At 32.7% G+C, this 24873-nt stretch overlaps 3 protein-coding genes across 3 annotated transcripts; 2 read left to right on the plus strand and 1 right to left on the minus strand.

The window, feature by feature from the left end:
• The first annotated feature begins 668 nt into the window (after positions 1-668).
• LOC143564478 (sister chromatid cohesion protein PDS5 homolog A-like) lies at positions 669-11224 on the plus strand. The gene is made up of 24 exons (XM_077051746.1): positions 669-777; positions 2214-2417; positions 2482-2663; positions 2760-2886; positions 3797-4018; positions 4096-4312; positions 4379-4524; positions 4608-4738; positions 5272-5421; positions 5513-5561; positions 5657-5848; positions 6601-6768; positions 6861-7015; positions 7635-7761; positions 7839-7988; positions 8071-8130; positions 8199-8335; positions 8427-8544; positions 9010-9332; positions 9875-10022; positions 10107-10376; positions 10460-10846; positions 10917-11009; positions 11084-11224. The coding sequence occupies exons 1-24, from the start codon at positions 685-687 to the stop codon at positions 11222-11224; spliced, it is 3990 nt and encodes a 1329-aa protein (XP_076907861.1). The 5' UTR covers positions 669-684.
• LOC143564472 (uncharacterized) lies at positions 11138-12938 on the plus strand. The gene is made up of 7 exons (XM_077051741.1): positions 11138-11197; positions 11247-11298; positions 11401-11487; positions 12120-12182; positions 12264-12448; positions 12517-12617; positions 12683-12938. The coding sequence occupies exons 2-7, from the start codon at positions 11252-11254 to the stop codon at positions 12725-12727; spliced, it is 528 nt and encodes a 175-aa protein (XP_076907856.1). The 5' UTR covers positions 11138-11197; positions 11247-11251; the 3' UTR covers positions 12728-12938.
• Positions 12939-13089: 151 nt separating this feature from the next.
• On the minus strand, positions 13090-17405 carry LOC143564462 (phosphatidylinositol/phosphatidylcholine transfer protein SFH9-like). The gene is made up of 11 exons (XM_077051734.1): positions 17261-17405; positions 17156-17184; positions 16744-16827; positions 16063-16114; positions 15810-15889; positions 15681-15734; positions 15533-15592; positions 14562-14657; positions 14376-14477; positions 14220-14300; positions 13090-13459 (listed from the first exon to the last, which is right to left on the minus strand). Exons 1-11 carry the CDS (start codon positions 17304-17306, stop codon positions 13133-13135), a joined length of 1011 nt encoding a protein of 336 aa, XP_076907849.1. The 5' UTR covers positions 17307-17405; the 3' UTR covers positions 13090-13132.
• Positions 17406-24873: the final 7468 nt, after the last annotated feature.

Below are 24873 nucleotides of genomic sequence, written 5' to 3' on the forward strand. Positions count from 1 at the left end.
TAAAAAAAAACAAAACAAAACAAAATAAAACAAAACAATATGGCAAGGGCCAATACTGTCGTTGGCTCAATCGGGACTTAGCGGCATCAAATTTGTTAATTGTTATATATAATAACTAGTCTTTATCCCCCGTGTTACAGGGGTTGTTTTACACTTTTCGTTTATAATATTGTGAATATATTTTTTTGGATCTTAATTTTATTTATACTTAAGATTTGATAATGAAAGTGTTTAACAAATAAATTAAACGTTACAACCTGTTTAAAAGCTATATGGGTTTGGTGAAACCCATGACACGCTTATTTTTTTACTATAAAATTATTTCTTAATTACAAACAATATCATTTTTTTAATAGTTGGATTGTTATAACCCTTTTAAGGGCTATATGGGTTTGTTGAGACCCATGGTTAAATAAATCAGAAGTCTTTCATTTACAAATGAAACAATCTAGTGGAAACGAGAGGGGACGAGAGAGCTTTTAAAGTTTTCGTTTATATTTAAGATTTAAGATAGATAATAAATTAATAATAATAGTAAATAATTCGAGATGAATCGAAAAGAGAGAGAGAGAGAGGTCAGTGGACTTAGAAGGTGAAAACGACTCGAGAAACAAGCCCTCTTCAAATTACCTTTGTCTGGTCCGAACAAACCCTTCCTTGAATGGCGATTTAGAGCTCAAAACAATGTCTCAAAAGCCTCTAATCCTGCTTCAAGATGTTGGATCCAAACTCCACAATCCACCTCCTAACAAAGACGCTCTCATCAGACTCCTTAAGGTTCCTTCCTTCAATCTCTTCTCTTCTCCTCATTTCATTTCACATATTAAGCCTTCTTCTAGGGTTTCCTACTTCGTATACTTCAACTTAGTCGTAGCTAGCTTCGATTCATTTGTTTTGAAGTTTGCTTAGGGTAATTTGATTGTGTACACGGTGTTAGGTTTTGAATTATAAAGTTTGATTGGTTGAGGAATGAATAAGAGGAACTAGAGGATATTCCTAATTCATGTCTCTGCTGGTGATATGTCTTAATTTTCGTTATATTTAGGGTTTAGGTTCTATGTAGTTAATGCGGAAAAATTATCAGGTATCACGGTGGGATATAGGGGATTTTAATATCATGTAGAATTTTTATATACAGCAATTCATTATACTCTCCTACCATTAACAAATTAATCTTTTGCAACTTACAAAGCGCTGACAATTGTAGAAACTAGGAACTGATTAAGACTTAACACACTAACATTAAACACTAAAATTTGACAAGTAAAACTTAAAGAACTGATATCAGGAAATCGGTCAATATCGCTGGGACCAATAGTATGACCGATATTTTACCAAGGGACCGATAACCGATATATCGGTGATATACCTGCATAGTTTAGGTTCAGTAAATGGGGAACATGTTTTAAATTTATCATATGTTTGGGCCTCTAGTTATAAGGTAATGGTTCACTTGTACAAAACAGATTTGTTCTCTGTTTTTGGCTTATTATTGTGAATTTTTGGGGAGAATGAATAAATATGTTGACAATCTTATGAAAATTTGGTCGGATATTGGAATTAGGGTTCTGTTTGAAGGGTTGAGGAAAGAATATTGTTGAGAGGAATCAGAGGATACTGGTGTGCCTGCTGGAAATTTGGTTAAAATTAGGGTTTGTTTCAGAGAGTGGAGAATGCATTCGAATTTATAATATGTTTGGGCATGCAATATAAGAAAACTGCTTTGTGGTGTCTTAGGGCAGTGATGTCAACTTGTACAAAACAGAGAAATTGATTATTTTTCTGTATTATTTTGGTTTATTATTGTTAGTTTTTTTTTTGGGGGGGGGAGGGGGGGGGTGGGGGAGAGAATTCCGCATGTTGAAAATTTGGTTGGAAATTGGAATTAGGGTTTGGTTTGAAGGGCGAGGGAGACAAATAGTGGGTGCAATTGTGTGTCTGTTCGCAGATTTTATCATTCTTAATGTATGGCTTATTTGATTATGCTTTTTTGGGCCTGCGCTTTTGAGGGTCAATGTACAATACTTTTAGATTTATTTAGCTTGAACCTTTAATTTTAGAAATCTAAGATCACATATTGCCAACAATAGCATCATATTACCGGTACCAAGAATATCTTTGATTTATAGATTTTGGAAAAATGGACAAAAAGTTGAAGTGGTGATGTTTGATGGATGTTATAAACATAATGCACATGCTTTGGTTTACTGCAGCAAGCTGCATCATCTTTATCTGAGTTGGAACAATCACCACCAAAGGAAGTATTAAAATCTATGCAACCTTTTATTAATGCAATTGTAAAGCCAGAATTGCTAAAACATCATGACAAAGAAGTTAAGCTTCTTGTTGCTGCATGCACATGTGAAATAACCAGAGTAACTGCTCCTGAAGCACCATATGGTGATGATGCGTTAAAGGTATATTTATTATTTGTTTTAGTTGCATGAATAATCAACTAATGGCTGTTTTTGCACACTTTAGGATATCTTTCATTTGATTGTAAGCACATTCAGTGGGCTAAGAGATACCAAAGGCCCGTCCTACAGGAGACGAGTTACTATCTTGGAAATGTTAGCTAAATATAGATTGTGCATTGTGATGTTGGATCTTGAATGTGATGATTTAATCAATGAAATGTTCACAACGTTTTTTGCTGTTGCGAGGTTCGTTTTTGTTACTTGATGTTTAGTTTTGATGATCAAATGGGAAATTCAAACAAGTAGCTTTAAATCAGTGTCCAATTTTTTTTATGTGTGCAGTGATGTGCATTCTGATTCTGTTATCACATCAATGAAGACAATCATGGCGGTTCTTTTGGAAGAAAGTGAAGACATTAACCAAGATCTTTTGCTCTTTATTCTGTCTATTTTAGGCAGGGATAAGAAAGTAAGCAATTTTATTTCACACACACATACATATATACATATAAATATATGCAGATTTATATGTATACATGCATGCATACATACACGCACACGCACACGCACACGCACACGCACGTACGTGCGTACATATTTATGGAACTTACACATGTGTAAGTCACGTGTAGGATATATAACCTACACATAACCTACAATGTATTGAAATGCAATGTTTATTCATCTCTCCTGAAATTAAAGAAAACATGAACAAATTTCGTTTATTTATGGAACCTACACATAACCTACGATGTGTCGGTAAACTGTTAAAAATTTAAAAGAGCATATGAGCAAATTGGTTTGATGGTTTTTTGTGTACGTAACATGCGCATTTGTATTTAAGAAGTGCAACCATTAATTAAAGAATTAAATGATTAGTTTTGTTCGTTTTGATCTTGTAATAGTTTCGTGTTTTGTAATGAACCTAACCCTACATATATATGCACCTACACATGCACATATATATGTATATATACATATATGTACATATAGGGTATATATACATAGGGAGGTGTTCAAATCCGAACCAAAAAATGTTGGGAACTGTGATAACTGCATAATGGAATTGTACATTCCTTTTTTCACCAAAAAGGCAACAAAACAAGGAAATCAAACACAAGAAATTCAAGACAAGCGGTTTTCAAACATGAAAACAAAACTGCACCGTCAATATTTTAATGCACCGTCATTTTTGCTTTAAAAATGATACAGAAGGCTGCCTTCCGCAACCCCTTACCCATCATCTCATTAAATCATCAATGAACTAGGTACAAGTGCCTTATGCAGTTCTCGCAAAACTCTACATGATATGGTATCTGAAACGAATGCATATGTATCGTTTCTACCGAGGATTAAACTTGTAACGTTGATTATGATAGGCAATAACTACGGCTGCAAGGAAGCTTGCTATGAGTGTTATAGGGCAATGTGCTGCAAAACTTGAACCAGGCATAAAACATGTCATTGTAAAATCAATGTCAGGAGATGCGGCTAGTTCTTCACTTTCCCAGATTAATTACCATGAAATCATATATGATATTTACCGTTGTGCTCCTCAGGCCCTAGCGGGAATCATTCCCTACCTAAGCGGAGAGCTCCTGGTAAATTTAATGTTATGTCATTTCATCGCATAACAATCTTTAATAAGTTTTAGTGAGTAAATTAATGAGATTTACAGACAGATAAATTAGACGTCCGGTTAAAAGCAGTCAAATTAGTGGGAGACCTTTTCTCGATCCCAGGATGTAGCATTCCCGACACGTTTCATCCAATATTTTTGGATTTTTTAAAGCGGCTGACTGACCGAGTTGTTGAGGTTCGAATATCGGTTCTTGAACATATCAAGCTTTGTATGTTATCCAATCCTTCCAGATCAGAATCCCCTCAATTAACTGGTAAGTCTTGATTAATTTTATATTATTTACCATGTTATCTAATATAGTTTATTTTGATCTTGATAGCCGCCTTATGTGACCGCCTGTTGGATTATGATGTAAACATTCGCCAAAAAGTGGTTTCAGTAGTTTCAGGCATAGCGTGCCGTGAATTATCTTCTATATCACCTAATACCATAAAGCTTGTAGCTGACAGGCTTTGTGACAAATCTGTAATTCTTATTTGTATTTTCATATTATGAATAGAATTCTATTAAATTGTATGCTAATATCAAGTAATATTATTTCATTACAGCTCCTTGTGAAAAAGTATACCATAGAGAGATTGTCTGATATATACCGCACGAGCTGCACCAAGCACATGAGTGACAGTTATATTTGGATTCCGGGACGAATTATAAGGTGTTTTTATGATAAAGATTTTAGGTAAAAGTTATAACCTTTTAGTTATTTCTTTTTAATAACTATGATACCATATTGACTGTTACAATTTTGCAAGTAAACGAACCGAACATTCAGCGAACTGTTCAGCGTGAAGTTCGTTTATGCTCATTTATTTAATGGACAAAGGAAGGACATGAACACATGTCTTATTCGTTTATTTTTGCTCATGAATGCTTGCTTATCTTCATTCGTTTATATTCATTTATGTTTGTTAATTTACGTTTGTTTGTTTATGTATTCATTTAAATTGTCAGGCCCACTACAATTTAGTCTGGTTTCATTAATTTTTTAGGCCAGACAACTTGATATTCACGTTTACTTTTAATTAGTGTTTGTTCAGTTATGTTCAGTAATATTCGGTATTTCACATTTGTTTATACTATTAACGAACGAACGTGAAAACTAATTGTCGTGTTTGATCGTTTGTTTGGTTGAAGTTAAACGAACGGACATGTCTTGTTCATGTTCGTTCAGTTCATTTACATGTCTAATCAGAACCATTTGATGAGTTTCAGATCAGACACGGTTGAATACATTCTTTCCACGTCTCTATTCCCATCTGAGTTTTCTGTTAAAGATAAGGTTAGAACGTGGGTCCGACTATTTTCAAAATTTGATAAAGTTGAGATAAAAGCGTTGGAGAAACTATTGGAGCAGAAACAAAGGTTTGTTAATTGTTAAGATAACCTGATTTTCTTTGATAAATATACGAACTTACAAAAGTTAATTTAATTTTTTTTTTAAATTGGATTGCAGGTTACAGTTAGAGTTACAGAAGTATCTTTCTCTTAGGAAGATGCTTAAGGTATGACCTTTTATTAGCTGACACGTGACAACCACATGTAAGACAAAACTATGTTTTATTTTTAACTAAAGGTTTTTTTTTTTTTTACAATTTAGGGAAGTGATGCTTCAGAGGCCAAGAAGAAAGTCATGATATGCTTTCGCTTCATGTCTCACTGTTTCACGGACCCCACAAAAGCTGAGTCAGATTTCTTGCTTCTTCACCAACTAAAGGATGCTAACGTTTGGAAAATACTGACTACACTACTTGATCCCACCACTAGTTCACTTCAAAGTTTTAAAGCCCGGGTAAGATAAAATAACCAAAAGTGAAGGACTTAGTTGTAAAGTAGATCCTTTGTTGGTTGTTTTTCTTCTCAGTGTCTGTCGAAAACAAGTAACAAAGCTGTAACCAACTGCAAAAGAAAGTGATTTTATACTTTCTTCCCCAATTGACAATGCTATCTAGGCTTGTAAATGAAATGAACGAACATGAACAAAGGCTGTTCATGTATGTTTGTTTAATGCTAACCGAACAAACGACCAGACAAAAACAATTAAACGGACAGATGTTCTTGCATGTGGTTGTTTGTTTAGAAAATGAATGTGTTCGTGTTCGTTTATGTTCGTTCATAAATATTCTAATTTATGGACATAAATGTACACCAGTTAAAAGTAAATGTGAATATCCAAATTAAAATCTAAAATACCATTATCATTACATCCAATTTTTTAAAAGTTAACAAATGATTCTAAAATATTAAAGTTCAGTTGATTTTAAAGTAATATTAGGAAAAAATAAATTTGAAACGAATGAACGTAGATGAACAAACATAAATAAGCGTTCACGAACGTAATTAAATGAACGAGAATGAGTACATGTTTGTATGTTTATTAAATGAATGAAAATAAACGAACTTCCCGCTGAACAGTTCACAAACGGTTTACTGAACGTTCACTTCATTTACAAGCCTAATGTTATCTATTTGATGGGTTGGATATAAAAAGCTACCACATACGGTGAAACACAAAATTGATTTGTGACATATGTTGTTTTACAGGATGAATTACTTAAAATAGTTGGTCAGAAGCATCCGCTTTATGGTGTGTTGAGCATTCTTTCTATAAAATGCTCATATATACTCTTTAACAAGGACTATGTTAAAGATATTCTTCTAGAGATGGAATTAAATAGATCTTCTTCACAGTCTTGCATGAATATACTCGTGGTAAAACCTCTTAATTATTATGGTAATATGTTTTTTCTTTATTTTCCCTGCGATTCTAAAAATATTGACATAAATATGATACATATTTTCAGACTCTTGCATCCTTTAGTCCTTTGCTACTCAGTGGGACTGAAAAAGATTTGGTCCATCTTTTAGAAGATGATAATGAAGTAATAAAGGAGGGTGTTTTGCATCTTCTAGCAAAAGCTGGTGGAGTGATTAGGAAACAATTGGGAGAATCATCTAGGTATGAATAATAAATGAACTTTTTGTGAAATTTAAGGTGTTAGGCCGTAAACGAACTGAACAAAGACAAATGGACGTGTTTGTTCGTTTAACTTTAGCCGAATAAATGATCGAACACGGACAGTTAAATGTACGAGGTTTTCTTCTCCATGTTTGTTCATTAAGAAAGTGAGTGTGTTAATGTTTGCTCGTTAACAATATAAATAAGGGGTTCACAAACGTAAATGAACGAACATAATTGAGCATCAATGAACAAACATAACTCAGATAAAACCAATTAAAAGTAAATACGAACAATTTGTGGGTCTAAAATGTTTACAAAATAAGACTAAATTGTAATGGGCCTAACAAGTTAATTGAATATATTAACAAACGAACTTAAATGAACTAAACGATCGAGAAAATAAATGTGAAAGAACGTAAGCATCCACAAATAAACAAACGAGACTCAAGTTCTTGCCTGTTCATTTAGCTAATTGTACACAAATTTTTGTTGATGTTTGTTCGTTTATAAAATAGACGAACTTCTCGCCGAACAGTTCACTGATCGTTGGCTTGTTTACAGGCCTATACGGTGTTTTGTTACTTTTCTCTTTAAACATTATATTATTCTTTTTCAGTAAATTAGATATACTTTTGGAGAAAATATGCTTGGAAGGTAGTTGGCGGTTGGCAAAGTATGCTGTGCTGGCGTTAGCAGCAATAACAAAGGATGATGAGTTCAAATCACTATCTGTATTATACAAGGTTCACTTCTGAGTTGATATATTATTCAATATTTTTTCTAAACATGTCTTAATTGTACTTGTTTTTTTTTTGGGAAGAAACTTGTGGATATGATAGAGAAAAAAATACATTTGCCCTCTGTGCTACAATCTCTTGGTTGCATTGCACAGATTGCGATGCCAGTTTTTGAAACTCAAGAGACCAAAATTCAGAATTTCATAAAGAAAGATATCTTAGGGTGCAGTGAGGTATTGGATTTAATAGTTTATATATATCTTATAGTCGCTGTTTGATATGGGTAATGCAACGTTTTACTTAATCGTGTTTCAGAAAGCAAGAGACAAAACAAAAGAATCTTGGGATGATAGAACTGAACTTTGTTCCCTCAAGGTTAGTTATATATACCATTAATTGAAAATTTCAATTTTGATGGTTTTATAAAGTTTTCATTCTATTAGATATTTGGAATCAAAACTCTGGTAAAAAGCTATTTGCCCATGAAAGATGCGCATCTTCGTGTTGGGATTAATGAACTTATAAAAGATCTCAACAGCATACTTTCTTTTGGCGAAATCTCAAAAGATATTAAATCAAGGTACTTTCGGTTACTGGAATTTTTATGCTCACTGACTATTTACTTATTTAATGTTCTAAGGTTTTAATTGTTCTTCTTACATCATTCACAGTCATGTTGATAAGGCCCATTTAAAGCTAGCTTCAGCTAAGGCTATTCTTCGTTTATCAAGGCATTGGGATAATAAGATCCCTGTTGATGTATTCTACCTCACGTTAAGAACTTCAGAGGTAAAGTTCTCAAACAAAAACAACGAATTGGTTTATGTTTTCATAAAAACTGAATTTTTTGGTTTGGTTTCGATTTTCTTGTAACTACAACTGAAAACCGAACCGAATGTATTTTAGTCTTGAATATTGAGTAATTTATAAGAAGTTTATAATTAGTAGTGTAACCCGGATATCTTAGCTCAAATGTTTAATAATCAGCTAAGCATTCCTGAAATTCACTATTTTGGGCTAATGTTTTCTCAGCCTAAAGGTTCTATATGCCCAAATGAACTGTAAAAACTGAAACCGCAGCCAAATATTTTTCAAATAATCAGAAAGCGAGTTTTTGGTTCGGTTTGGTCCCAAAAACTAGCTCATGCACAGCCCTATGGATATTTATATATACTTCATCCAGTTTATTTGTATCATTGTATGCAGCAATTATTACAATTTACGATTGATTCCTGTTTGTAATGATGTGTGTAGTTTGGATTCCCTGAAGCTAAAAGATTATTTCTCAACAAAGTTCATCAATATATCAAGGGCCAATGTTTGGACTATAAATATGCTTGCGCTTTCTTATTAGACTTAAAATCTCATCAATCAGTTCAAAAGGAGAAATTGGATGACATCATTCAGATGTGTCAGCAAGGAAAAGCAAGACAGGTTTCAGGGCAAAGTGATGGAAAATTTTCTGTTGTTCATCCAGAATACATTCTTCCATATTTGATTCATGCGCTTGCCCATCATCCTTTGTTTCCAAATATTGATGAATGCAAGGAACTCAAAGCATATGAACCAATATACAGGTATGATACATGTAAGCTATAGCATTCACAATTCATCCATCAAATTCTCCCCTATCTATAAAATATAAAAATTTCTTCTAAAGCACACCCCATCCCTTCCACCATTTTACCTCTCTAACCCTAAATTATAAAATGTTGCTACAAAAGCTTTTTATGTATGATAAACTACTATTCAATACATCATCTATCAAATTATTGTGAGTGTATAAAATGAGAAATATAATAAAATAAGTGTTTGTAAGATAAAGATAAAGATAAAAATGATGGATGGAATGTGGAAGGTTTTTTAAATGAAAGATAAATTTTGAAAAGTTTAATTTTTAGTTAAGTTATAGGGTATGGAATGATGGAGGGGATGTGAATGCTCTTAGGCCCGATAACTTAACGGCTTCTAGGGGTGTGCATAGGTGGGTTTGGGTCAATTTTGGGCTCAAACTGAACCAAAAACTGAAATTCAGTTTTTGAAAACCATTCGGTTTTTGGTTTTCTCAATGGGTTTGGTTTTTACTTTTGATTGTTTGAAACACATGTTTGCTTTCCAGGAAATTGTATTTATTTCTTTCTATGTTGGCACATGGAGACGAAAACGGGAAGCCTGGTACTCTAAAGAAGGATGAGGCTATTTCAGTACTTTCTATTCTTGGAAGTATCCGGAAATCTGAAGATGCTATAGATACAAACATGTCAAAGGTAGTCATTATTAAACAATATTGTAAATAACATAGTTACACAATTATATACTTTTTTTTTAAAAAAACTTTTATACATATTCAGAACTTGTATGCAATTTGCGACCTTTGCTTCTCAATCACCAAACGATTGGCCCTAAAGCAAGAAGATCTTGAGGAACCGTTGGCACATGTCAGTCTGCCTCATGGGTTATACGTATCACATGACAAAAAAGAAGAAAATGAGACAGAAAAAGACAAAAAGGAGACAGAAAGGGACAAAAAAGAAGGCATGAAAACCGAAGGCCAGACATGGTTGGGTGAAGCTAGTGTTGTGGCCCACTTTGAGTCGCTTAGTATTGAAGCTAATGAAAGTGTATGTTATTATTATTATTATTTCACATAATCATGATTTACAAATTAACAAGATAGTGATAATTATAATATTTTTTTGTTCAGGCGGACTCAATAATTATTGATGATCTGATGAAGGACATTGAAGACACAGATGGTAACGAGGTCCCGTTAGGTAAAATACTGGAACGCTTAAAAGCTAGAGGAGCAAGGGACAGAAAGTTGGTTAAAAAGGGATCTTCACCAGTACCAGTACAACCTGCTGTACAAAGTAATATTAATAAGGATAATAACAATATTAATAATGTGGATACTATAGTCGTGTCGAATGGTCACGATACAACTAAATCAGATGAAAAACACAAGAGGAAACCTAACCAAACAATAAGTGTCTCGATGGTCAAACGCCAAAAGCCAAAGGTGTTGTCGGTCTTTGATGACATCAAAATGAGTGATTTAGAAGATGGGAATAATGATGGCAGTGACTTGAAGGTAATTTTTTTTTAAATAAAAGCTTACTTTATTCATTTTTAATTGCTAAATGTGTCATTGTTTCTTGCAGAACCCTAAAAAGGATATTAATACCGATGATAACATTAAGAAGTCAGGACCTGTGAGGAAGCGGAAACGAACACGTGTTGCAGGACTATTAAAGGTTTGTTGCTTTGAAATTGACTTTTTTAATACTATGAATTTGTTGTTTCTGACATGATATTTTCTTCTTTTAAGTGCACGGTGACGGAAGCTGAAAGTCAAAAAAGTCAACACACCACCGATTTAATTGGCAAAAGGATAAAAATTTGGTGGCCTAAGGATAAAGAGTTAGTTTCTTTTCTGTATTTAGTACGTATGATAATTGTGAAGTATTAACCTTCTAAATTATTATTTTTAGGTTTTATGAAGGATTGGTTAAGTCTTATGACCATGAAAAGAATAGGCATGTGGTAAGTTGATTAGTTATGTTTCCGTCATTTATTAAATGTTATATTTGATTTAAATACGTTTATTTCATCTAATTTCTTTTTCATATTTGCATTATGTTGAAGGTCTTATACAATGATGGTGATGTTGAAGTGCTACATTTGGATAAGGAGCGGTGGATGCTTGTTAAAAACAGTCCCAAGCCTACAAAGGTGAGTGTTAAATCTGTTTTTATAATTACATTATATGTTTAAAGTGGAGCTAGTTTTATAAATTTTACCTTCAAAACTTATACCCAGCAAAAATCATAATATCAAGTATACCTATCTTCAAATCTATGAGATTTACGCCGTTCTCTTAAAATTTGTATTAGGATATGAGAGTTTGGAGTGTAAGGAGAAATAGAAGGTTATAATGGTCATATTTACTAAAGAATCATAATCTCAAATGTACCAGCGTTCAAATCTTTGACATTTATGCCCTTCTCTTAAAACTTGCATTAGGATACGAGACAGTGTAAGGAGAAAGGTAAGGTTATCATGGCCATATTTACTAACAAAAAATCATAATCTCAAATATACCCATTTCCAAATCTGTGACATGCATACCCTTCTCTTAAATCTCGCATTGTGATATAAGAGTTTGGAGTGTATAGCTTATATGATTAGTTTCTGACATGTTTTTAAATATTTGATTAACCTTTACAGTGGAATAAATCGTCCAAGAGTATACGCTCTAGGAAAGGGTGAGTACCGTCACATTCTTTATCAAATATATTTTTTTTTTGTAAACTTATTTTAGCGAGTGACTTGATTTTGGTCTATTGCGACTGTTTTGCATGTAGGTCATCAAAGAAGAAAAATAAAGTTATGGACGCTTTCAAGGAAAATAAGGAATCAAGTGACATGTGAGTGCTTGTTTTCAATGTAATTACAGTTGTGTTTTTTGAAGAATTATATTTTACGTGTTAAAAGGGTTAACATTACAGATATTTATCATCCATGATTAGAAGCAAAAGAGCCCCTAGGAAAAGCACAAAGCAAAGACGAAAGAAACTTGAATATTTGGAAGTTGAAAGACCAGAAGATCACGATGATATATCAGACTCAGAAGATGAACATGAACATGAGGATTTGACTTTCTCAAAAGTCGATACTTTGGACTCAGGTCAACGTCTTGACTTTACTTAATGTTACATTTTGATTCTCTTTTTCTGAAGTTTCTATTTATTTCTATAGAAGAAGCAGAGAACAGGTTCAGTGACCCCAGGTCTGAAGATGCTGCTGACGTGTCAGGATTGGTTGAAGATGATGAGGCGGAATTGTCTGATGACATGCCTCTTGTAAGTCGTGCACATCCTCATCTTTTTATTTTTTTACTTTTTATAATATGATCATGTGCATGCAGAGTGCATGGAAGTCACAAGTTAGGAGGCCAAATGAAAGCAAATAGGTTTTGATGACATCATCACAGCGATAAACAAAAGAGTTAATTTTATGTGCAGCATATGTTTTAGATCAACTTTGTATGTGCAGTGATGTATGTTTACAGGCTGTTGAATGTACAGATATAGTTGACTTGTTTTGGACTTTTGACCTTTTATGTAGCTTTTGTTAACTTGTTAATGTATACACTAATGCATTATCATTAATGTTAGATAGACTAAACCACTTGAAAAAACACATGCATAATTGATACATTAGAGAGTTGGTTAATACTTAATAACACGAACCTCTATTTATGTCCATTACTAAAGCAACTAAAACATACTACCTAAATGGACCACAGATCTAATACAAATACAAATACATCAACATAATCATATACTACTAATCACCCGTCTTAATATTTATATTATTAATCACTGATTTTGACTTTCTCTAAAGACCCCGAGAGGCTCTTTCTTGTTCTGAGCTTCATGAGCTCTGATTCCAACGTTCGGTGTAACTCTTCCCCTTCTTGGCCGTCTAATGGCACTTCCACGTGGACCGACCCTTGCTTTGTAGGCTCTTTTGGGTCTTGAATACCGGATAGTTGCCTCACGTAGTTGTAAAGTTCTTGATGAAACGGATGGTCAAGTGAGTAGCAATTATCATTCATAGAGCCTGACCCAGAGCCTGATCCAGACCCGGATCCGGACACATCTCTTCGGCAGAAATGAGGGAGTGAAGAGTAGTCCATTATCTACACAAAACAGTAACATATATCAATTTATTTCTCTGACTTACGGGTATCAACTAGATCGGGTTGACGGGTTGAATTGTTCAGCACAAATGTACAACTCGTATATTTATTTGTGTAAAAACATGAATCTTAACCCGGATACTCTTAAAATCGTGTAATCCAAACACAGCATGTTTATCTAGATGCGTCAAAACGGGTTAGACAGAAAGTAGTCAAGCGGCTGCAATGAAGTGGGCCAATGGGTGTGCATTAAACCGAAAAAAGATCCGCAAAAGAAATGATCGAACCCAAACAAAACACGATTTGGTTTTTATGTTTTCATAAAACCCAAAATTTTGGTACGGTTTCGGTTTGCATGTAACTAACACCAAAAAAACCAAACCGAACCGATGTATAGTTCTTTTTCAAATTCAATATAGTGATCAAAATATATTAGCAATAATAAATTAGTCATCTTAACAAAAAAACTTTTGGCACAAATCATTGTTCCCAAATGATGAACCCGAGACTGAACCAAACCGAAACCGAAACCGAAAACTAAACCGAATGGTTTTCAGATGCTCGAACACTGAATTTTCGGTTTTTGGTTTAGCTTGAGCCCTAAACCAACCGATGCACTCTCCTTGGTTAATCTGTTTAATTAAGAGGTAAACCCAAACATGACCTGTTTATCAAACGGGTTCGAAATTGCCACACCCAGACTCTATGTGGCATTGAAATCAGCTGGACAGCTGCCACATGTTAAAACCGACACATTTACCTTTAGCAGTTCGTCACGGCCCCCACCTTGCAACACCCGTACTTTTAACTTTGTTCTCTCCTGCAACAGCGGTTTAACAACCTGCACATCCCAAAATTCCTTCATAATCGGCTTAAACATTACTAACTAAAATAGAGTCAACAGAATCGAGTTGACCTTCCAACAAGCCGAGAATATGTACGGGACATTTACTATATAATATGTGATCGTTTTCTCCGGGTAGTTGAGATCATCAACGGTAGAGATTGTTGTCAGCAGCTGCAGTGCAAAGCATCAATGATCATTGATTAGTATTTGTTTAACTTTATATAATATTAATAAATAATATTGTTAATCAATGACCTTAATCTGGTTTAATGCAGAAAGCTTTAAACCACTCATGTCTAAAACCTTCACACACTTGCCAATATATCTTCCATTCTTTTTAGTTGCAGCCGGCTGTTAATGAATTAAGAAGTGGCGGTTAGCATCTTATGAGTAAGGGTGCTAAACGGGTCGAATTGGACAAGAAACCGGACACGAAATAATGTCAGACTGACAAATGTTCACGGGACACAAACACGACCCGTTAAACATGGAAAAGAATCAACTTTTATCGTTTCGGCACATCAATACTATAAATTTACAACCAAAAATACAATGTTTATAAAATAGTTATATTTAATTATTATAAAACATGATGGCAGTTTCTATTTTAGCCTATAAGCTTTGACATAAAATACCCAAACAACTTCATTAAAAACACAAAATATTTTTCTTAAAATAAGAAATGAATGGTTCAAAGTGAACTCACCAGATTGGCCCAAACCCAAACCCGATCCCGTTTAGCTAAAAGTGTTTGCGGGTCAAACCAGACTGAATCCGATCACGAGAATCATGCTACACCGATATATGAACACGATCACGACATAAATGTCACACGTCAACACAAACATGACTCGTTTAACTTGGAAAACATTTTTTTTTTAAATCTTTTTTTGCGCATTACATTAATACTCTAAAATTACAAATTTACAACCAAAAATACAATGTGTATAAAATAATTATGTTTCGTCACATGATGTCAGTTTCTCTTTTATCCTTTAAATTTTGGCATAAAAACACACATTTTTTAAGAAAAAAAATAAAATAAACTTTTCAACCTACTAACTAGGTCAGCCCGACCCCCACCCGTTTAGGTATACGTGTCCATGGGTTTGACCCGAATCCTTTTAAACAAAATCCAAACCGCAAATTTTGGGTCGTGTCAAACATTCTCACCCATGTTTACACGGTATAATAAAACTTAATAAATCATTTGATATTCTTCTCACCAGTATCACACGATCCCGATATTCATTTATTTGAATGTGAGATTGCACATAATAATGGATCTGCAAATTCAAATTAAATATAATACATCATTAGATTTCCAATAAATAAAATTAAGTAAATTCCCGATTTGTTTAACCGAAGTCTTACAGATGCTTTATCAAATGTGCTGAGGCCCGCACCAATAGCAAACACGGGTAGGCCCTGTAATGAATAAAAACAAGTGACAATAATAAAAAAAATCTAAATAGCCAAGAAAAAAATAATAATAAATGTAACCTCTCTTGTGTAACCAGACAATCCAATCAGCTGTGAATCACGAACTCCTCGGTAGAAATTAGTAGGAATTATGGGCTTCTGTGTAAAAAAGCGCGCGGGTTAGTATATTATTAATAAAATAGGGTAAGTTTGGATACAGGTTTTGAAACCGGTTATGGGATAATCAGTTACAAAACATGTATTCAAACAAATCTTTATAGTTTTAAGATTAAACAAGGTTTAGTGTCGGCGATCGGGTTAAAGGCACTTGCAGCTAATATGTCGTCGATCCCGTTTTGAAGCCTCCACTGTAAGCTATCCACCAACTGTAATTACATAAAAAATTATTAATAATAATGAGAAAAATGATGACAAATTCAGTACTGTTAAGTGTAAACGAGCTGAGCCCGCGCTTAGCTCCCTGCTTAATTTAAAGCCCAAAATTTAATATGTATAAGTTATAACCCAAAAGTGTAACACAAATTTTAATATACATATAAACTATAATTCTTTTGTTTATATTATCTGCATTATGTGTATGTTAAAAATATTACTTTTTATTTTTATACATATCGACATGTGTAAAAAAAATAAATGTACTATTTTAAATAAACGAGCTGGTTTCACAAGCGACAAACTTGCAAAAGCTTTTTACGAGCTGAGCTCAAGCTCGATGTTTCAGCTCGTTAAGATAAACGAGCTGAACTGAGCCAAAAAAATGTATTTTTTTAAACAAAAGAACTGACTCGAGCTTTTTACGAGGCAGGCTCGTGCCCAACATTTCAGCTTGCTAAGATAAACAAGCCAAGAAAATTAAAATTTTATATTAAATGAGCTGGCTCGAGCTCAACATTTAACTCATGAAGATAAATGAGCCGAGCCCAAGCAGGCCTAGCTTGGTTCGGTTCAGCTCGGCTTGTTTACAGCCATAAGTGTAAAGGATCACAGATCAAACCATCTTGTGAGCTTTTAAAACATTCCCTTCTCTTGCTTTTAGAAACCTCTCCAAAGTTTCCACTATAAATCCCTGATGAACATTCTGAACAAATAATATTAAAATTATTAAAAAAACCCAAAATAAAATAACATTACTACTTATTAATGAATGAAATTTCTAAAATTACCACCCCCCCCCCCCCCCCCAAAAAAAAAATCAGAATTGGGTCATCAATTCAAACCCAACTCAGAAATGAAATCACCAATGCCTAAAGATCCATCATTTATATAAAATAATTGGGTACCCAGATTCACAAATTTCAAGATTAAAGATCCTGACTTTAAAACACTTTCTTTAACAACCAACATTTGCACATCTACTAATTTCCATACAGATCTAAAAAGGGTTTTATAGCAGAAAGTATGCAGACCTTAAATGTTCTTTCCAGAGGCTCATCAACTGCACAAAATGCCGCAAAAGTCAAAATTAGTAAGCCAAGAAGGATAAAGAGAAATAATATGAACAAAGTACACACTTTGGTCCATTAACGCCCTGAAATGGTTGATTGCTTCTTGACCCATCTGGATTAATCGGAAAAAAAATCAAGAAGAAGAAAGATTAAAACTTTACTAATAAAGATTTGTGAATGTGAAGCACTGAAGCTAGCAAGCTATCTTTCTCTCTCTTCTGTTAAAGGTATAGTGATGTGAGCTTGTAGACACGTCACACTTTATAAAAGATTGCATAAAACTACAAACCAAACAATATGTAGCAGGCCCCTACCAATTTTGGTTTTTCAGAAAAAAATATATTATATTATGTTTTATTTTACTTTTTTTTAAATAATGGTATATTATATCACTGATTGCTAGCGAACCAAAAAAGGTTTTTTTGATAGTGGTGGGAAGTTTTGGGAGTTCGGTTGACTATGGATAGACTTTTTTGGTTCGTTTAGGTTGGGTTGGTTACATAATAAAAAAATCAAACCAATTTGTTTGAAGTGAAACGCTTGTTGAAGACTCGCATCACTAGTTTGAAGATCTACGTTTTGATTGGAGGTTAAAGCATGAAACTGATGTATGTATGTGTTTTAATGTTTCAGTTGTACTTTACAATAATTTCTTATGTTTAAGAACTACATTGCTATAAGCTAAGACCAAATGTGAGATATCTGGCTTTGGGGCCTTACATTTGTGTTTCGATAACATGATGTTAGATACCATATATGTGCAACATCTCGGAAATTTCGTGTCAAATTTGTCAACTTTGAAAGTTGAGGGACCAAAATGTCATTCTGTCAAACTTAAAGTAAGGGGTCTAATATGTAAATTTCTAAATCGTCTCATTATTAGGCGGTCCGTATCAAAGCAAACTTGAATATTAAGTTTCAATTTGTGGCGAGGTGTCTCATCCGCCTATTATTTTGTGATGGCTCGATGAGACGGATCGTCTCATTATTAGACGGTCCGTCTAACCGCCCCTGTCAGCATGGCAAACTCGACCCTAACGTGTCAAAACTCGCTTTATGACTCATTAGATCGTTTAGGCCTATAAATACAACCCATTAAAAAGTACTCGGTACTCGACTCGTATTACTTAGGGTTGTACTCAGGTTTGTAGATTCGGCTCGGGTTTCATAAGTGCGGGTACTTTCGGGTTAATAGTTATTCGGGTCGGGGTTTCGGGTTGCGGATAAAAATGACAGCCCGTCTCTCTCTCTCTCTCTCTCTCTCTCTCTCTCTCTATATATATATATATATATATATATATATATAGGGGAGAGATCTTTTGAGAACCATGTTGAGTTGTAAGAACTTCAGAACTCCATTCTAGGCCACACATTTAATTAAATGGATTGTATTATGTGATTGAGATTAAATCTGGCAAAAAAGTCAAAGTAAGAGAGATAATAAAGATGTAAGTGGCTACACTAACTTTTACGTTCGTTACACATGTGTAAAAAGTCAGCTCGTTACGTAAAAAATTCTGTAATTTTTTTACGTGTATGTAACCTGCATATATTACGCATGTGTAAAAAAAATCGTTACACTGAGTTCTTTCGAGTTCTTAAAACTCAAAGGGGTTCTCATTTGAAATCTCATATATATATATATATATATATATATATATATATATATATATATATATATATATATATATATATATATTATATATAGGATCAGGATCATGTGAGAACTTTTTGGGAATTGAGAACTATGAGAACCATTTTGAATCACAAAAAAACCCAAAAATAAAAAAAATCATAAAACAAAAAAAAACACAAAAATCAAAAAAGTGAAAAAACCAAAGTTCTTATTTATCATCCCGGTTTCTACAAAAAAAAATTCTCGGTTTAGCTAAATTATACATATACATATATGTACACACATGTTTTTTTCCTATACATATATGTATAATTTAAGGTAAATGATAATGTCCATATGTGTACATTACATAACTAGAGATTAAATGAAAGTATGCATATGTGTATAGGTATAATACGAATTAAAAAGAAAAAAAATCATTTTTTTATTATACATATATGTATAATATGTACACACATGTTTTTTCCTATACACATATGTATAATTTAAGGTAAATGATAATATACATATGTGTACATTACGCAACTAGAGATTAAATGAAAGTATACATATGTGTATAGGTATAATACGAATTAAAAAAATATCGTTTTTTTTAATGAAACCGAAATGAAATATAAAAATTTTGGTTTTTTTTACTTTTTTAAAATTTTTGGTTTTTTTTTTGTTTTATAATTTTTTTAATAATTTTATAGAGGTTTTTTTTAGTGGTCCAAAATGGTTCTCAAAGTTCTCAATTTGCCAATTATTCTCTTAGGATCCTTAACCTATATATATATATGAGAAGTATAGAATTAAAACTCATTTGAGTTGTGAAAACCCTATGTAACATCATCTTCTTTTTGCACATGTAATATATGTTATATTTAATACAAAACATCGAAAAATAAAACAATAATTGTTTTGTTATTTTTAAACATTTTTTTTACTAATTTGTATATATGTTTTCAAAAGAGAGAAAAGTTATATTTACTTTTACATTTTTATTAACTTTAATTGTGGACCACAAGATTTAATCTTTAATTAAAAACATGTGGTTAAGAATGAGTTTCTTGAGTTTTCATAACTCAAGTAGCTAAAATGTACAATGCTCTTTAAGCATGGTTTGGGGAAATATGTAAATGCCCCTTTTATTTTAACATAACTATATATATATATATGGGAGGGTTATACTAAAAATAAGTAGTTTCCTATAAAGGCTATAAATAAATCATAGCTGTTGGATCATATAAATCAATGGTTGAGATTTAAAGTTACCAAAAACCGACATTGTTTCCTAGTATAACTCTTTCATCATTATAACCGTTATGATTTCCTAGAATTATTCTTCATCATAATTTTTAATGCCACATGTCAAAAATCTATTGGTTCTTACCATTCATAGGAAACTCCTTATTCTTATTTGAACCATTTTCTATATATATATATATATATATATATATATATATATATATATATTTAGGTGGAGTTATAATAAGAAATGGAGTGTGTCTAAAAAGTGTATGAAGTAATCTGGTGCGTTAGATTTGATGATATGATGGTTTAGATGAAAAGTGTGTTTTTTAGACGATGTTTTTATTTTAATACTTGTTTTATACACTTCAGGGACATATTTGTCCAGTGTTTATAATTTTTAAACACAAAACCAAACACCATGAACAATAACACACTATGTTGAACAAAAACACAATAAACATCATACTAATGCATCAACTTTAAACATTCCAAGACACGTTATTCCTCTTTGGCATTTCTTCAAACAGTTGGCGTGCAACACACTATGTTGAACATGATGAACAAAAACACAATAAACATCATACTAGTACATCAACTTTAAACACTCCACGACACGTTATTCCTCTTCGGCATTTCATCAAACATTTGGCGTGCAACCTTCACCGCTAGGGTTTTCCAGCTCAAGGTCACAAGTCCGACGACCAAACAATCGAATGGCTCCTCCGTCAAGCGGAACCGTCGATTATCGCCGCCACCGGCACCGGCACTACTCCGGCCACCAACCTGCTCCGGCACCAACAACCTTTTCCGGCGGCTCCATGGCTTCCGGCGCCCCCACCTTTTCCAGCGACTCCATGGTTTCCGGCGCCCCTACCTCCGTTCTCTTCATGTCGACCACCGCCACCCAACCACCAATCCGATCCGGCAAAACCATTTTCTTCACCTAGTCTTTATTTTTGTATTGTAAACAAAAGTTTCCATTAATTATAGAATAATAACTACCTTTAAATTTAATTTGTTTAATCGTTTTGAGTTCTCGAAGTCACCCCTGTGAACAACATAGACTAGTTAACTACAATAAACAAACAAAGATAATATTATAATACTCTACCATATGCATTTCCGCTTATGTATACGTTTTCTGTTTTTTACTTCTATTCTAATTCCTCTACAGCCAACCCTTCATAGGTAATTCCAGAAATAGTAAATTACCTAAGACCAATCTACCCCCTTTGTTATATTTCATCTAATAATCCATATCACTTCTTACACTTTTTAAGAAAAAACAACTTCTTATTCTAACCTTGCTCTCTCTCTCTATGTATATATACTAGAATTTATCCCCTGTATTAGGGAGGTTGTTTTATATTATTCGTTTTTAATGTTTATATATGTATATTTGGATTTTAATTTTATTTATTGTAAGAAAGTTAATAATTAATATACTTGAGGTTTGATGATGAAATGGTTTTACAAATAAATTATATGTTATAATCCGGTTTAAAAACTATCTGGGTTTGGTGAGACCCATTACCCGTTTATTTTCTTTATTATAAAATTGTTTCTTAATTATAAATAATATCTTTTTTTAAAATAAAATAGGATATTAATTTTTAGTATATTCCTATTTTATATAATTTTCATATCAAATATTTGATAAAATTATTTTTTTAATATAATGAGATGTTATAACCCGTTTAAGAGCTATTTGGGTACGGTTAGACCTTTACCCGTGAATTCGGGTCAAATGCGTGAGAAGCCTTCATTTACAAATAAAGTAATCTGTTGGCTTGAGAGAACGGTTGTTTTACATTTTTTGTTCTTTAATATTTATTTTTTGGATTTTAATTTTCTTTATTGTAAGAAAGTTAATAATATACTTAGGGTTTGACGATGAAAGGGTTTCATAAATAAATGATATGTTATAATCCGTTTAAAAGCTATATGGATTTGGTGACCAATGACCCGCTTGTGTTTTTTACTATAAAATTGTTTATTAATTATAAATAATATCTTTTTCTTTTTAAATTGGATATTAAATTTTAGTATATTTTTATTTTGTAAGATTTTCATATCAAATAATTGGTAAGATTAATTTTTAATTTAATGAGATGCTATAACCCGTTTAAGAGCTATCTGGTTTTGGTAAGACCCATACCCATGAATTTGGGTTAAATCAATGAGAAGTCTCCATTTAAAAATCAAGAAATCTGGTGGCTTCCATAAAAGGGGGGAACGACCACATCGCGACACGTAGGATTTTTGGGTTTTCATTTATATAATATATATATAGGGTTAAGTTAGAATAAAAATTCACTTGAGTTGTGAAAACTCTAGAAACCCATTCTCAACCACATGTTTTTAATTAAATATTAAATCTTGTGGTTCACAATTAAAGTTAATAAAAATTGTAAAAGTTTATTTACATTTTCTCTCTCCTAAAAACATATATAAAAATTACTAAAAAATGTAAAAAAAATAGCAAAACATTTTTTTTATGTTTTCGATGTTTTGTATTAAATGTAACAATATATATTACATGTAACAAAAAAAACCCAATGTTACATAGGGTTTTCACGGGTTTTCTTAACTCAAGAGGGTTTTCAAACTATACTTCTCATATGTATATATATATATGTGTGTGTGTGTGTGTGTGTGTGTGTGGGTGGGTGGGTGTGCATGGGTCGGCTTGGGGCGGTTTTGAGCCAAACCCATAACCATAACCGACCCATTATGGCGGTTTTGGTTAATCGGTTTTGTAGGTTATAGTAAGTAGGTTATAGATCGGTTAGCCGTAACCAAAACGATGTAATTGAGCCTAAAGTTTGGTACCAATTATTACAAAAAAACGACATGACATAATCTAACAAGGTATATAATCCTTAATATTAATACCAAATATTCAAAATAGAATGACATTATATAATCCAACAATGAAATTCAACTTAATATGATAACAAGCGTTGAACCAAAAACATCAAAATGATATAATCCAACAACATGTTTGGTGGAAGTTGATTCCAAACGTATTAAACATATTGTTGGTTAAATAAATGGGTCGGTTCGGTTATAGCGCTTTTGGAATTATCTTTAACCAAAATCGACCCGTATTTGAAGGTTTTTAAAAATTCATTAAACTGATCCATCGGTCATCGGTTAAAATCGGTTCGGTTATGTCGGTTATTGTTCGGTTTAATGATTATGGCGGTTAAGTTGCTCATCCCTATATATAGGGACATGATTAGCTGAGAACTCTTTCTTAGAGAGATAACTCGAGAACTAATAAAAAAATATTTTTTCAATTTTTTTTCTCATTCATCTTTCTTATATGTTGTTAACTTTCACAAAAAAAATAATAATAAAAAAAATTGATGTAGTACACATATACAATGCATCGACTTTTTTTATTATTATTATTACATATTTGTAATAGTATGTATTTCATAAGTGCAATTGTGTTGAATAACGTATATGCAATTGTTTATATTGTATATGTGCAATAGTGCTATACTATATGCAAAAAAAAATTAAAAAAAATTAATGTACTATTATGTGCAATAGTGTTGTATTACATATATGCAACAGTGTATATCGCATACATGCAATAGTGTTGTATTTGTATATATTCAATAGTGTGTATTGTATAAGTGCAATTGTGTTGTATTATATGCAATAAAACACTATTGTATATATGCAACACACACTATTGAACATATGCATCACATCAACAGTTTTTTTTAGAAACAATATCAACTTATAAGAAGGATGAAAGAAAAAAATTATAAAATATTTTTTTAAAAAAAGTTAAAAATAGTTCTTTATTTATTATCGAGTACTCTCTATAAGCAGAGTTTTATTTGAACACCCCCTCCCCCTCCCCCCCCATCCACACACACAAAACAAGTACCAACTATTGGTCATACATCCACACTCGTCTATCAGTGTGTGATTGTTTTATTACAAATATGTAATGTATGTAATATGTCAAATTACATATACGTAATATATGAACAGATATATAATGTGGCATATTACATATGTGTCATATTATATGTATTTAATGTGACGTGTTACATTAGATGTAATCTGACGTGTTATGTTATGTAATATGTCATACTATACACATATGCCAGGTTATATGCCGTGATATTACACACGTATAATAATACTTAAACAAGATTATTTTTTATTATTTAATATAGTAATGCCTTACTAATAGAAAAGATAGAATTATTCGATTTTAAAATTTATTTATTTTTAAATAACCATGCATGAAAAGTTATGAATATTTTTTGTAAGAAAGGGAAAAAAATTTTATAAACGTTGTAGGTTCCTGTACGGATCGTACACGGGATGTCTCTAACAACGCAGGTGCGGAATCCCTGCGTAGGTAGATACGAGTGTAGAGTATGTAGAGATCGAACACACAAGCAATAAACCAACCACGTTGTATTGATAACAAACACGTGACCCGAGGTCACCGTTACAGACTATGACACGTAACTCGGTTAACTCGGTTACTGAAAACTGAAACGAAAACCCTAAACGAACAACACGTAATCTGTTCTGCTGAACAGTATTTAAACACGACAACTTCGCCACAGGCGAAGTTGTCAATAACTTCGCTGATTCAACAAGTTCGCCATAGCGAACTTGTTGACAACTTCGCGCATTACAAAACAAACATAAACAAAACATAATTACATTACAGACTCGATTACAAATGCTAGACTATGAACTACTGACATACATGTACCAACAGACTCCCCCTTGGCAGTAGCTTCATATCTTGATCTTCAAATCTTGAGTC

The sequence above is a fragment of the Bidens hawaiensis genome, unplaced genomic scaffold, assembly GCF_021521415.1.
Source record: "Bidens hawaiensis isolate Kalapana, Puna unplaced genomic scaffold, B.hawaiensis_p1.1 tig00022006_1, whole genome shotgun sequence".
NCBI lineage: Eukaryota > Viridiplantae > Streptophyta > Magnoliopsida > Asterales > Asteraceae > Bidens > Bidens hawaiensis.